Source organism: Prionailurus bengalensis, chromosome X (genome assembly GCF_016509475.1).
Source record: "Prionailurus bengalensis isolate Pbe53 chromosome X, Fcat_Pben_1.1_paternal_pri, whole genome shotgun sequence".
NCBI classification, from domain to species: domain Eukaryota; kingdom Metazoa; phylum Chordata; class Mammalia; order Carnivora; family Felidae; genus Prionailurus; species Prionailurus bengalensis.
The window spans coordinates 1,001,878-1,016,317 of record NC_057361.1 but is presented as its reverse complement, the minus strand read 5'-3'; the positions used below and the strand labels follow the sequence as shown (position 1 = coordinate 1,016,317).

At 65.5% G+C, this 14,440-nt stretch overlaps 2 protein-coding genes across 2 annotated transcripts in view; one reads left to right on the top strand and one right to left on the bottom strand.

The window, feature by feature from the left end:
- The first annotated feature begins 5,918 nt into the window (after nucleotides 1–5,918).
- Nucleotides 5,919–9,405, top strand: SLC25A6 (solute carrier family 25 member 6). Its single transcript, XM_043571217.1, has 4 exons — nucleotides 5,919–6,198; nucleotides 6,652–7,138; nucleotides 8,176–8,316; nucleotides 8,818–9,405. The coding sequence occupies exons 1-4, from the start codon at nucleotides 6,088–6,090 to the stop codon at nucleotides 8,973–8,975; spliced, it is 897 nt and encodes a 298-aa protein (XP_043427152.1). The 5' UTR covers nucleotides 5,919–6,087; the 3' UTR covers nucleotides 8,976–9,405.
- Nucleotides 9,406–10,503: 1,098 nt separating this feature from the next.
- Nucleotides 10,504–14,440, bottom strand: part of IL3RA (interleukin 3 receptor subunit alpha) — a 16,973-nt gene continuing 13,036 nt past the window's right edge. Inside the window, exons 8-11 of the mRNA XM_043571026.1 lie at nucleotides 13,312–13,481; nucleotides 12,721–12,826; nucleotides 11,002–11,083; nucleotides 10,504–10,773 (exon numbers count right to left, since the gene is read on the bottom strand). Coding sequence (XP_043426961.1) covers nucleotides 10,699–10,773; nucleotides 11,002–11,083; nucleotides 12,721–12,826; nucleotides 13,312–13,481 — 433 coding nt within the window. The 3' untranslated portion in view covers nucleotides 10,504–10,698. The remainder of the gene's footprint in view (nucleotides 10,774–11,001; nucleotides 11,084–12,720; nucleotides 12,827–13,311; nucleotides 13,482–14,440) is intronic.

Genomic DNA, 14,440 nt, shown 5'->3' with positions numbered 1-14,440 from the left:
GCTCTCTGTCGGGATGCTGGGGGGGATCCTGGGGCGCCCGTGTCCCACGCTCTCTGCCTGGATGTTGGGGGGATCCTGGGGCGCCCCGTGTCCCACGCTCTCTGCCTGGATGTTGGGGGGAATCCTGGGGCGTCCTCTCTCCTACCCTCTCTGCCGGGATGCTGGGGGGGCGGGTATCCTGGGGAGCCCCGTGTCCCACGCTCTCTGCCTGGATGTTGGGGGGGGGAATCCTGGGGCGTCCTCTCTGCCCCGATGCTGGGGGGGATCCTGGGGCGCCCCGTGTCCCACGCTCTCTGCCGGGATGCTGGGGGGGATCCTGGGGAGCCCCGTGTCCCACGCTCTCTGCCGGGATGCTGGGGGGGATCCTGGGGAGCCCCGTGTCCCACGCTCTCTGCCCGGATGCTGGGGGGGATCCTGGGGAGCCCCGTGTCCCACGCTCTCTGCCCGGATGCTGGGGTGGGGGGGAATCCTGGGGCGTCCTCTCTGCCCGGATGCTGGGGGGATCCTGGGCGCCCCGTGTCCCACGCTCTCTGCCGGGATGCTGGGGGGGGGGGGGGGATCCTGGGGCGTCCTCTCTGCCCGGATGCTGGGGGGATCCTGGGGCGCCCCGTGTCCCATGCTCTCTGCCGGGATGCTGGGGGGGGGGTCCTGGGGAGCCCCGTGTCCCACGCTCTCTGCCTGGATGTTGGGGGGGGGGAATCCTGGGGAGCCCCGTGTCCCACGCTCTCTGCCTGGATGTTGGGGGGGGGAATCCTGGGGCGTCCTCTCTGCCCGGATGCTGGGGGGGATCCTGGGGCGCCCCGTGTCCCACGCTCTCTGCCCAGATGCTGGGGGGGGGGAATCCTGGGGAGCCCCGTGTCCCGCGCTCTCTGCCTGGATGTTGGGGGGGGGAATCCTGGGGAGCCCCGTGTCCCGCGCTCTCTGCCTGGATGTTGGGGGGGGGGATCCTGGGGCACCCCGTGTCCCGCGCTCTCTGCCGGGATGCTGGGGGGGGGTATCCTGGGGAGCCCCGTGTCCCGCGCTGTCTGCCCGGATGCTGGGGGGGATCCTGGGGCGTCCTCTCTCCTACCCAGATGCTGAGCCGCAGGGCCGCTTCCGTCCACAAAAAAGCATCAGAAGTCGTGTTTAGGGAGCTGGTGGTTCACGCTCCCTAACAGGTCAAGAGGCCTGCTGGCCACCTGTGTCCCCAAGCGACCTATTTCCCGCTCGAGTCTGCTGGGTATTTCGCTAATTTCTCTCGTCGTGAGGCCATCGTGCGATGATTATAAAAACACACACGGACACCTTCATTGATTTATTTACTTATCTTGAAAGTTTATTTTTGGGGGAGAGAGAGAGAGAGAGAGAGAGCCAGCAGGGGAGGGGCAGAGGTAGAGAGAGAGCATCCCAAGCAGGCCCCGCACTGAGCCCGACGCGGGACTCGAAGTCACCAGCCTGAGACCATGACCTGAACCCAAGGCCGAGGCTCCACACTTTCCGCCTACAAGCCACTGTCCGTAACTCATAAAAATACACAATCACACGCAAATTAGTTTCCCCTGTGTACAAATGTGTTTTATATAAATAAGATACATTGTGTGTGTTTTATATAATCCTGTAGCTACGCACTTATAATGTACATACTACATGTGGATTATAATTCTAGATTTCCACACAGACATTAATTCTTTTTTCTCTAATTTTCTTAAATTTTGTATTTATTTTTGAGAGAGACACACACACACACACAGAGTGTGATCGAGGGAGGAGGAGACACAGAATCGGAAGCGGGCTCCAGACCCCGAGCTGTCAGCGCGGAGCCTGATGCAGGGGTTGAACTCAGGAACCGCGAGATCTTGACCTGAGCCGAAGTCCGACGCTGAACTGACTGAGCCCCCAGACTATCCCAATTTTTTTTTTTTTTTTTAATCAGAAGTCGTGTGTCCGTGGGAGGCTGGGATGGAAAAAGGAATGAAAGGCTGATCCGAGGGGAGGGGAGGGGCGGTGCGGTCCGGTGGGTCCCCCCCCCCCCCGCCTCCTCCCCACCCCCCTCCATGTAAGAACACAGGTGAAGGGCTCCAGCCTCCTTCATCCCCCAGTGCCGCTGTCTGTGGGGCGACCTGACCCTCAGTAAAACAGCACTGCTCCTGCCCTGGGTCCCCTCCCCCACCCCCCACCCCCCACCCCTGGCTGGTGCTCAGCAGCCTGGAGGGACACACCCGCCTCGTGCCAGCCCCGGCCTGGCAGAGCCGCGTGACGCTGACCCGGTCACCTTGGTCCGCCCGGTCTGCCTCCCTGCCCCCCCCCCACCCCCATCCTGGAGGGGCCAGGCCCTGCGGGGCACGTTTTATGTGTCAGCCTGGCCGCACAGCCCTGGCAAGGACACCGCGTTTGTTCCCAACGACCTCGACCAGCCACGTGCCTGGGCCGCCGCGCGCAGAGCTCAGCCCGCCCGGAGTTTGCACACCCACCAGTGTGCCCGTAAACCAAGGACCCACCCGAGGGAGGCCCGGGCGGAAAGCAACAGGCCCATAACATCAGAGAGGGCGGAGAAAGGTCCATGGGTTCCACGCACCGCTCACCCTCCCGCGTCTGTGTCTGCGGGAACTTCTTGTGGCAAAACATCTCCCAAATAGGAAGAGAACGTGTGACCTCCGTACTATACGTCCTGGGTTTTCTTTTATTAGGCATATTGTGAAAAAACGGGCTGCCTGGGTGGTCCGGCAGTCACGTGTGTGCCTCTTGACTTTGGCTCAGGTCATCATCTCACGGTTCGTGGGTTCAAGCCCCACACGGGGCTCTGAGCTGACATCATGGGGCCTGCTTGGGATGCTCTCTCTCCCTCTGTGTCTCTGCCCCTCCCCTGCTTGCACTCTGTCTCTCTCAAGACAAATAACTTTAAAACGAGGAATATTGGGCAGAAAGAATGTTTAGAGGAGTCAGACAAAGAACGTATAGTGTGTGGGCACAGAGTGCAAAGGAGTTTCAAGCATCTGTGGTCTTGACGAATGGAGGAGGTTGGAGTTCTGTGGCTGACCTGAGCCCCACTCTCCAGGTGACATTCATTCACTCATTTTTGAGAGAGAGACAGAGCATGAGCAGGGGAGGGCAGACAGAGAGAGAGGGAGACACAGAATCCGAAGCAGGCTCCAGGCTCGGAGCCGTCAGCACAGAGCCCGACGCGGGGCTCGAACCCACGAACCCGTGAGATCATGACCAGAGCTGAAGTCAGACACATACTCTGTTGAGCCACCCAGGCACCCCACGCATGATGTCTTTAAATGCATTTTCAGGGGCGCCTGGGTGGCGCAGTCGGTTAAGCGTCCGACTTCAGCCAGGGCACGATCTCGCGGTCCGTGAGTTCGAGCCAGGGCACGATCTCGCGGTCCGTGAGTTCGAGCCCCGCGTCGGGCTCTGGGCTGATGGCTCGGAGCCTGGAGCCTGTTTCCGATTCTGTGTCTCCCTCTCTCTCTGCCCCTCGCCCATTCATGCTCTGTCTCTCTCTGTCCCAAAAATAAATAAACGTTGAAAAAAAATTTAATAAATGCATTTTCATTAAAATCTTTTTTTTAATTAATAGGCCCATTTCTCAGATGCTCTGGGGAAGCAGATTTAAGCATCGACTGCCGGGCAAAGGCTGGCCTCCAGCTCCTTCCAACCACTGGCTTAATTCTTAGCAGTGGGGACCTTTCTGAGCCTCCCCACAGAAGGCGGGAAACGTGAGCCTCTGCAGGACCCCGCCCACCCTGCGTCCCCCCACCAGCCCCTTTCGGGCATCCTCTCCCCTTTGCCTGTCTCAGGGGGGCAGTCTCCCCAGACCGGCTGCCCCCAGGTACACGGGGTTCTGGGCTTCTGGTGTTGGAGACGCCGCTGCCCTCTTGGGGGGCACCCACGCACATCCCCCCCCCCCCAACCACAGAGACATAAAGGGCACACAGTGGAGTGCCTGAGTCGACCCGCCGCGGAAAAAACGTGTTCTGGACACCGATTAGCGATGAGGGAAAGAGACTGTGCGTCTTCCTTCGACCCAGAAGCATTCTCCAGGGACCATGGGGCTCCAGGGACCATGGGGCCCAGTGCTGCCCGCTGGGGTGGTCACTGGGAATCCAGGCGGAGCGCAGGAGCCGCGGGAAGGGGAGCGGACCGGAGGGCAACCGCCCCCACCCGCATAAGACGCTGGCTCCACAGAAGCTCTTCATGCCAGGTCCTGGGCCTGGAGTCCCAGTGTCATCCGGGGTGAGCAGCTGATAGGCCCTGGAGGTCCCTCCCCCCACCCTCCCCTGCCGGCGGTGATAATCATTGCCAGGGTCCCTTCCAGCCCAGACGGGCTGATGCTGTTCTCACCTGGGAGCGCCCAGCTCCAGCCCCCTGAGCTAGCTGCCTGGTCCCCGGCGAGCATCCCCACCGCCCCCCGCTGCAGAGCCCCTTGGCTGCTCCTGGCGGCCCCGCGTCTTCCGGGGACATTCTCCACTTCCCGTCCCTGCGAAGCCTCGAGAATGTGCCAGAACCTCCGAGGCCCTCCCCACAGCCGTGCTCAGGGGCCCAGACCCTGCCACCATTTAGGCTACTTCTGAGTGCCTCCCCCACCCCCTCCCCCGCCGCCGCCACAGGGTCAGCGTCTGCATTGCCGGCCAGCCTCAGGCGCCCTGAGCAGGACCGGCCTGTCCTGGAGGTCAGCACAGAGCAGAGGCGGGCGTTGGCCAGGACACGGCGCACTTTGCGGGCACCGACCCATCCAGTACCAGAGTTTTTCACCTGCTACTGGGGACACGGGAAACCACAGTGTGGCGAGCACGGAGAAAAGGGGAAGCAAGCAGAGGGCAGAAAGGAAAACAAACAGGAAGACAATCCTCGGGTGAGGCCTGCTCCCAGGCTCTACTCTGGAGCTTCCAGTTTACAGCACCTTCAACATGAGCAAACGATGCGTTTCCTACCCGGGACGTTCGCTTGCGAGTCAGTAAAAAGCTCACCACGTTTCAAGCCGTCTGGGCTGGTGAGCGTCCCCGCAGGGATGCGCTGCTGGGGGCGCAGGGGGGCGGCCACGCACGGGTGGGTACCGGGTCACGCAGGCACGCGTGTGCGCAAAGGCGGACACGTGCGTGCCACGTGTGCGGCTGGGGGAGCAAGGGCCCCCTGCGCGGAGGGCCGCCAAGGGCACGGACGGGCCCTGCAGGGGGACTGAGCGCCAGCAGAGCCTGGACGGTCTGGGGGCGCGCCAGCCTGGGGGGCGTTCCGGTTAAGGACGGGCGGGGGCAGCCAGCGGTGCAGCCCGAAGAGCCTCAGGGTGAGCGTGGGGGTGGCGCCGCGCCTCGGGCGTCGGCAGCGAGGGGTCGCGGTCGCGGCTCAGAGAGGGTTTTAGGGGGCAGCGTAAGGGCCGCGGCGGAGCACCGGTCAGCGAGCAGAGGCAGGAGGTCGGGGTCAGGGCCCGAGGTCTTCGGGGCGAGCGCTGGGGTCGAGACCCGACCTCAGAGGCCAGCAGGGAGAGCCCAGGGCGTCTTCGGCACGAGCGCGCAGGTCAGAGCCGGGCATCGGAGGTCGCCGGGACGAGCGCCTCGCAGCGTCCGGGAGGAGCCCGAGCGCGGGAACCCAGCGCCCCCCAGCCTGCTCCCTCCGCCGCGCGCGCTGCTGCCCCAGCGTGACCTTGACAAGGTCACGGTGCCTGCCGGGCCAACCCCCCGCCTCCACCCGGCCCGCACGGCGCATGGGCGGGGCCCGGCTCCCGCCATGCCCCGGGGCGAGGCGCGCGGCCGGCAGCAGCGGCGCGACCAATGGGCGCGGCGCTCGGGGCGGCGGGGCGGGGCGCGCGGCCGGCAGCAGCGGCGCGACCAATGGGCGCGGCGCTCGGGGGCGCGGGGCGGGGCGCAGAGCGGCTCCCGGCAGGCCGCGGGGGCGCGGCGCGCGGGGAGGGGCGGGGCGCCGGCGCGCGGCGCAGCCAATGGTGGTGGCGGGCGGGGGCGCGGGGCGGGGCGTCGTCCCCTTAGCGGCTGCGCGCTGGCCGCGCCGTCTTTTCGGTCCCGGCGGCGGCAGGGCTGAGCCAACGGCGCCCACCCTCCGGCTCTCCGCGCCCGCACCCCGCACTCCTCTCGCCTTGCCGCCCGCCCCGCCACCATGACGGAACAGGCCATCTCTTTCGCCAAGGACTTCCTGGCCGGAGGCATCGCCGCCGCCATCTCCAAGACGGCGGTGGCCCCGATCGAGCGGGTTAAGCTGCTGCTGCAGGTGTGTGTGTGTGTGTGTGCGCGCGCGAGGACGGAGGCGGGGAGGGAGGGGGTCGGCGTGCGCCCGGTGGGGGGGTCGGGGAGCGGGGAGGGGGCATCAGGCCCGGCGGGCCGCGTGCAGCGGAGCCTGCAGACGGGCGGGCGCCGGAAGTGCGAGGCCGCGCCGCTTTGTCCGCGCGCCGCCGGGTTCCGGGGCCGGGCCGGGCGCGCGGGGTCACGTGGGCGCTGCTGCAGGCGTGGGGGCGGGTCCGCGGGCGCGCAGGCGCGGTCTGCGGCGGGAGGGCACCGGCGCGCGTGCGCCTGGGAGGTGGGGGGCGGATGACGGCAGAGTCGTTACCGTGGAGCGCCTTTTGCCGCCGGGAGCCGGCAGCGGTGGGGGCGGCCCGGCGCCGCTCGGGGGCGCGCCTGTCCTGGGGCCCTGTTGCCAGCGCGCGCGCGCCCGCCCGCCCTGCAGGTGCAGCACGCCAGCAAGCAGATCGCCGCCGACAAGCAGTACAAGGGCATCGTGGACTGCATCGTGCGCATCCCCAAGGAGCAGGGCGTCCTGTCCTTCTGGAGGGGCAACCTGGCCAACGTCATCCGCTACTTCCCCACGCAAGCGCTCAACTTCGCCTTCAAGGATAAGTACAAGCAGATCTTCCTGGGGGGCGTGGACAAGCACACGCAGTTCTGGAGGTACTTCGCCGGCAACCTGGCGTCGGGCGGGGCGGCCGGAGCCACGTCGCTGTGCTTCGTGTACCCGCTGGATTTCGCCAGGACCCGTCTGGCCGCCGACGTGGGCAAGTCGGGCACCGAGCGGGAGTTCAAGGGCCTGGGAGACTGCCTGGTCAAGATCACCAAGTCTGACGGCATCCGGGGCCTGTACCAGGGCTTCAACGTGTCGGTGCAGGGCATCATCATCTACCGGGCAGCCTACTTCGGCGTGTACGACACGGCCAAGGGTAAGCGCGAGGGCCCGGGGCGGCGAGGGATCGGGGTGGTTCAGATGGAGAGGTCCACTGAGGGACCAGTGTGCTTCGGATTGGGGGGGGGGGGGGGTGGGGGAGGGGCGAGGGACCAGGCGGGTTTCCCAGTTGTTGATGCTCGGCTGGCTTCTTGGGTGTGTAGACGGTGGTTCTGTCCCTGTGTTCTTGTGTGACCTTTCTGTGTGTTGAGATTTCACATTTTAAAAAGTTTTTTAAAGTTTACTTATTTGGGGAGGGACAGACAGGATGTCAAGCAGGTTCTGCGCTGTGAGCACAGAGCCCAGCACCCTGGGCTCGAACCCCCAGACCCTGAGATCGTGATCTGAGCGGAATTCAAGACACATAATTGACCAAGCCAACCAGGTCGTCCCTCAGTTTCTTCTTACAAGGATGTCCGTCCTCTGCTTAGGGCCAGGCCCGTTTTGATGACCTTACTTTGCCTTTTCAACTGTTGCTTTTTTTTTTTTTTTTTTTAAGACGCTCTGCGTCAGTACGGCTCGATTTCTGCCTGCTGGGCATTGGGGCTCCGCTGTGAGTTTCAGGGGCTCACAGTTCACACCTTGAAAGCAAGCTGAGAGCAGCTGTCAGCAAGGTTTGGGGGTCTTTGCAACAGAGCAGCCTCGCGTTGGGGCGCCTGGAGGGCTCAAGTCGGTTGAGCGTTTGACTTCAGCTCAGGTCGTGATGTCACGGTTCGTGGGTTCAGGGCCTGCGTCCCCACTCGGGCTGTCTCAAGAATAAAGGTCCAAAAAAAGGACAGCCTCGCGCTGTCTGCCGTGACCACTTCCAAAGTTCGTCCGTCCCCTGCTGTAGAGGGAAGTCACTCGGGTACTAATTATGGGTCTGTGGGACTGTACCGTGGCCTGCACGTGGCTTCAGCACCCCCACCCCCTCCCCGTCCAGGCTCTGTGGCCGAGCCCGTCCTGATATCTGGTCTCCGTGACCCGTTGCTGGGGACCCCTCGAGGGGGCAGGGTGGGCAGCACTAGGGCCTAACGTCGGCCGGTGACCCCGCAGGCATGCTCCCGGACCCCAAGAACACGCACATCGTGGTGAGCTGGATGATCGCGCAGACGGTGACGGCCGTGGCGGGCGTGGTCTCCTACCCCTTCGACACCGTGCGGAGGCGCATGATGATGCAGTCGGGGCGCAAAGGAGGTACGGTGTCTCCGTTCTGGTGGCCGGACGACAAAGTCCGAGAAACCCTTCCTGGCGGGAAGGGCGTCCTGCTCGCAGCCTTTATGGGGCTCGGGTTCCTCGCATGAGCCGCTTCCCACAGCGCTTGGGGCAGCGTCTGGTTCCAAAGTGTGCCAGCGTCGCGGGCACGGGAGGCCGTGCTGAGGGCGCTACTCTTGGCCCGCCAGCCCTTGACCCCCGGGTACCTGCTTGGCCCCTGGTCTCCCGAGTGGCCAGGGGCCTCGCATGGTTCCCGAGGTGGGGGTGGGGCCTGAGTTCCGCATTCCTCCCCGACCACGACAGTGGGCCGGCAGGGCTGTGCGCTGGGGCCACGCGTGTGCGCTGCCTCCGTTTTCTCCGGGACGAGGAACTGCGTCCCCCGGGTCGCGGCAGCTGGTTTCGCTGCCTGCCACGTGCCTTTCGTGGTTCCTGTAACGTCCTCTCCACAGTAAGCTCCCAGTAAGTGTTGTCTGTCTCTTCCAGCCGACATCATGTACAAGGGGACCCTCGACTGCTGGCGGAAGATCTTCAAAGACGAGGGGGGCAAAGCCTTCTTCAAGGGTGCGTGGTCCAACGTCCTGCGGGGCATGGGGGGCGCCTTTGTGCTCGTGCTGTACGACGAGCTGAAGAAAGTCCTCTAGGCTCCCCTCCCCCGGACGCAGGCACCGAGGGAATTCTATAGAATACTTGTAACTGTTGCGGACCAGTGATCTTCGAGAAATTCCAGGGTCCCGCCCCGGCCAGATCGTGTCTAGAGGCCTGGGGCAGGTTCTCAAAGGGGCTCATTGTGATCGACCATTGGCACCAGATTCCATGTATTGATTTGGGGGGGAGGGGAAGGAGGACGTCCGTCTTCACGAGTCCGCAGGCAGGCAGGCAGGCAGGCAGGCAGCTCGGCCACAGACCTTAGAGTCCAGGTGCTTGTGGGACCTTAGTTGTGTTTAAGTATTTATTTAAAAAAGAATCATGTCTCCATTTGTACTTAAGCACTATTCTCTTTTGCACAGCCGAATATTTGCAATTATGTTTCATGTCGGGCATTCTGCAAAACCATAAAAGACGAGACAGAGACTGGTGGTTTGTTTTCAGCCGAGTGTACCGGGAGGGGGGGGGGGTTCCTCAGGCAACCCAGGCAGGGGGAGGGGTTGAAAACAAAGTACCCCCCCCCTCGCTCCCCCTCAAGTGCTGTGCTGTAGCAACTTGTGCTGAGAAAACCCCAGCCCAGAAAGGACCTCCAGGAACCGCGTCCCATGGCCCACATTAGCCCTGGCTAACGTGTGGGGATCCACATGTCTGGGCACCAGACCTGGGGGGCAGGTCCTGCACACCCGTTGCCCGAATGCACCGGTCAGTGTGGGAGAGAGACGCCCTGCAGGCTGAATGTTCGGTCCTGGCGTTGCGTCCGCCTGTCACGAGGGCCACCCGGGGTACGCAGGCCGACCCGATGTGAAGCCCCGCTCCTGGGCTGTCGGGTCCTGGCCGTGGGAGGCGGGGCTCCCCAATTTGAAGACGTTGGTAAATGCAAACCGTTCTTCTGCCGCAATTACGGGTCCCGTTAGACACGAGGGAATTTGAGTCACGAGGCAAGCTAAACACAGGCCGGGATCTGCGCGGCCTCCTTGGGGACCTCGCGCTCCTGACCTACTTGACCGGTGGTGCCCTGGCCGGGAGGACTCGGGTCTCGGGTGCGGGCTCCCGTCCGGATCCGTGTTCGAGACCTGCGTCTTCGCTCTGGCTGAGATCAACCCTCCCTCTGGGCCGCGAGGCCCTTTTATGTTTAATTGACAGGTTGTGAAATAGCCGCCTGTGCCCGTGGCCTCAGGGCATTCGGGAAACCGTACTTTGGCTATGGGGTGGGGGGTGGCGCTCCCGAGGGTCCCCCTGACGCGTCCTGCGCGCATCTCGCGTGCGTGGCCACGCCCTCCGTGCCTGCGTCTCCCCCACGCACCGGCCACACGGTAGTGACCCCCTTGTGCCCGGATGCCCTGTGCCTTGACTGGGGTGGTCGTGGAGTTTGTGGGTCCTTCCTGGTTACCTGGGGTGTGGAGGGCTTACAGAGAAGAAGGCACGGCCACTGAGACGGGGCAGGGGTGCGGGCGAGGCCCGTTTCAGGAGGCCGGGGCGACCCGGAGCGACGGGCCTGGATCCCACTGCGGAGTGTCCAGGGGGTGGCCGGAAAAGGGCTTTATTTAGGAAATGACCCCCACACCGCCACCCCCTTCCCTCCTGGTGGCAGCTCCGTGAAGTTGCGCCGGGTGGTCGTGCCCTGGTCCCCTGGTCCCCTGGTCCCCCAGTCCCCTGGTCCAACACCAAGCAGGCCGTCCAGGCCCCCGCCGTGTCGAAGACAAGGTCTGCGCCCCAGCGTCACGTTTCTCCCAGAACCTGCACCTCCGCCACCTGGCAGTCCTCCCGACTTGCTCTGCTGGCCTCCCAGGCCACCTGCGCGGGTAATGGGGGGGGGGGGGGGTCGAAACACAGAGCTGAGGACTCTGCGGCTTCGGGGCCCGCACCTGGGGCAGCGCCCAGCTCCTCCCGTGAGCGTCAGCCGGCAGCCTTGGGCAGTCTACAGCCCGGGCCCACGGACCAGCATCGCGTGCCCCTGCGCCGGGCTATGAGCACCTGTGCGCAGCACCCCCCGCCCCCACCCGCGCAGGAAGCAGGACATACCAACTTGCTGCTGTGCAGGTTGTCACTGATGGGGTCCTTCAGGCGCGGGATCGGGGGGAAGAGCTTCTGCAGCACCGAGTACCTTGGAGGAGACAGACAGACAGACAGAATCACGGCCTCTGAATCCGGAACGGAGGGGGCAGTGGGCCACAGGGCCACAGGACGCCAGCCTGAGGGCCGAGGGCCCGGGATGCGGGGCGGGGGGCGGGTACTTGGGGTGCGTGGTCTATGCCGCTGGGCTGAGGTGGGGGAGGGGGTCTCTACCTGGGGTGAGGGCTATGGTCTGGGGGTGGGGCAGAGGGTGCTCTTTCCCGCGGGGCGGGGACTAGGGGGTGTGGTGTCTCCTGAGGGGTGGGAGGGAGAGGAGGAGGAGGAGGGCGAGGAAGAGGGGAAGGAAGAGGAGGAGGAGGACAGGGAAGGGGAGGGGAGGAGGAGAAAGAGGAGGGAGAATGGAGAGGAGGGGGAGGGAGATGAGAAGGAGGAGGGCAGGAGGGAGGAGGGGGCAGGGGTGGAGTGAGGAGGGGGGAGAGGGGAGGAGAGGATGGGGAGGCAGCGTGGAGGGGGGAGGAGGAGGGAGAATGGAGAGGAGGGGGAGGGAGGGGGGAGGAGGGGGATGAGAAGGAGGAGGGCGGGAGGGAGGAGGGGGCAGGGGTGGAGTGAGGAGGGGGGAGAGGGGAGGAGAGGATGGGGAGCAGCGTGGAGGGGGGGAGGAGGAGGGAGAATGGAGAGGGGGGAGGGAAGGGGGAGGAGGGGGATGAGAAGGAGGAGGGAGGGAGGAGGGGGCAGGGGTGGAGGGAGGAGGGGGGAGAGGGGAGGAGAGGATGGGGAGGCAGCGTGGAGGGGGGGAGGAGGAGGGAGAATGGAGAGGGGGAGGGAAGGGGAGGAGGGGGATGAGAAGGAGGGAGGGAGGAGGGGGCAGGGGGTGGAGGGGGGAGAGGGGAGGAGAGGATGGGGAGGCAGCGTGGAGGGGGGGAGGAGGAGGGAGAATGGAGAGGGGGGAGGGAGGGGGAAGGAGGGGGATGAGAAGGAGGAGGGAGGGAGGAGGGGGCAGGGGTGGAGGGAGGAGGGGGGAGAGGGGAGGAGAGGATGGGGAGGCAGCGTGGAGGGGGGGAGGAGGAGGGAGAATGAGAGAGGGGGGAGGGAGGGGGAAGGAGGGGGATGAGAAGGAGGAGGGCGGGAGGGAGGAGGGGGGGCAGGGGTGGAGGGAGGAGGGGGAGGAAGGGGAGGGGGAAGGGAAGGGGGAGAAGGAGGAGGGCGAGAGGGAGGAGGGGGCAGGGGTGGAGGGAGGAGGGGGAGGAAGGGGGGAGAGGGGAGGGGGAGGAGGGAGGATGGGGAGGCAGCGTGGAGGGGGGATTGAAGGAGGAGGCTTTCCGGACCCTCCCTCCCCCACCCCCACCCCCCCCCCCCCGGCCGTGCAAGGGCATTGGGGGACCCGGGAATGTGGGCCAGCGTGGAGAGTCCCCCCAGCGGGGACACGGTGGGGACACGCAGGCCAGCCTGGCTGCGCCCGCGGACTCCTAGTGACTCCTAGTGACGGTTCGGGGACACAGGGGGGTCCTGAGGGCCCCGCACCGGGACCGGCGTTGGCAGGGACCGGATGGCACCCCGGGGTCCAGGCTCACACAGGGCCGGACCCGGAGGCGGGGTCGCGCCGCCCCAGCAGCCAGGACCCGCCTGCGGCGGGGGTGGGGCGGGGGGCTCAGGGGGCGGCGCGCTCACCTTCGGCACAGCGCGACCCCCAGCCCCAGGGCCAGCAGCGCGCCCAGCGGGATCAGAGCGGAGGTCAGCCAGTCTCGGAAGTGCGTGTCCTTCCCGAGGTCGCACTCTAGGGGGGGGAGGGGCGCGTCGGCGTGTCCCCGGGGTCGTGGTTCCGCCAGGAGCCAATGCTTCCCGCCCGCCGCCCCCCTCCCCCATGCAGCAGGCTCTCGGTGCGCCCAGGAGGAGGGGACAACGCCACCTGCCCCTGCGGGGGTCCCTCCCCACGGGGCCGGCTGCACCAGCCCCAGCGCGAGCCCCAGCCCCCAGCCCCAGGCCCCCAGGTGCCAGCCGGACAGGCTCACACCGCAGCCCTCACCCCCCAGGGCCCACCGGGTACCCTGTCTTCTAAGCCCTCGGGCTCCCCGTGACAGCGGGGGGTCCCTGTGGGGAGTGCCACCACCTACTCCCACAGGCTGGGTGGCCTGAGAGCAGACATGGGTGCCTTCCAGAGCCCTGGAGGCCGGGGCTTTGAGATCCAGGCGGGGCGAGGCTGCTTCCTCCCGACGCCCTTCTCCTTGGCTGGTGGAGGCCCCGCTCTCCCTGTGTCCGCACCTGGCCGTCCCTCTGCGCGTGTCTGTGTCCTCAACTTCTCTTCTTGAAAGGACCCCAATCCTATGGGGTCAGGGCCCACCCCACTGCCTCCTTTTCCCTTAATCCTCTCCTCAAAGACCCCACCTCCAGATACAACCACAGTCTCAGGTCGGGGGGGGGGGGGGTGAGGACTTCAACATATAAATTCGCGGGGACACATCTGAGTACACAACAGAGAGTCTGCAGAAATGATCACGTCAAGACCAGGCCCCAGTGGAATACGATGGGCCCTGATCCCATGACCACTGTCCTTATAGAGACAGGAAATTGGGGCCGAAACACACAGGAGAAGCCATATGGAGACAGGGGCTGAGACACGAAGCACATGGCCACAGGTCCAGGGACACCTGGAGCCCTAGAGGCTGGAAGAGGCAGGAGGGACCCTGCCTGGAGCCTCTGGAGGGAGCACAGGCCCTGCCCACTTGGACCTAGGGGCCCTGCCCTGCCTGGATCTCAGTGGTCCTGCCCTGCCTGGATCTCAGCAGCCCTGCCCCAACCTGGATCTCAGCGGTCCTGTTCCTCCTGGATCTCGGTAGCCCTGCCCTGCCTGGATCTCAGCGGCCCTGACCCTCTTGGATCTCAGTGGCCTGCCCTGCCTGGATCTCAGAGACCCTGCCCTGCGGGATCTCAGCAGCCCTGCCCTGCCTGGATCTCCGCAGCCCTGCCCCCTCCTGGGTCTCAGTGGTCCTGCCCTGCCTGGATCTCAGCGGCCCTGCCCCTCCTGGATCTCAGGGGCCCTGCCCTGCCTGGATCTCAGCGGCCCTGCCCTGCCTGGATCTCAGCGGTCCTGCCCCTCCTGGATCTCAGTGGCCCTGCCCTGCCTGGATCTCAGTGGTCCTTGCCCCTGCCTGGATCTCAGCGGCCCTGCCCTGCCTGGGTCTCAAGCGGTCCTGCCCCTCCTGGATCTCAGTGGCCCTGCCCTGCCTGGAATTCTCAGTGGTCCTGCCCATCCTGGATCTCAGTGGCCCTGCCACCTCCTGGATCTCAGTGGCCCTGCCCTGCCTGGATCTCAGTGGCCCTGCCCTGCCTGGATCTCAGTGGCCCTGCCCCTCCTGGATCTCAGTGGTCCTTCCCTGCCTGGATCTCAGTA

Coding starts and splice junctions, on each gene's coding strand:
- SLC25A6 (XM_043571217.1), top strand. CDS start 6,088: ATGACGGAACAGGCCATCTCTTTCGCCAAGGACTTCCTGGCCGGAGGC. Junction 6,199..6,651: donor GGGTTAAGCTGCTGCTGCAG/GTGTGTGTGTGT, acceptor CCCGCCCTGCAG/GTGCAGCACGCCAGCAAGCA. Junction 8,317..8,817: donor GCAGTCGGGGCGCAAAGGAG/GTACGGTGTCTC, acceptor TGTCTCTTCCAG/CCGACATCATGTACAAGGGG.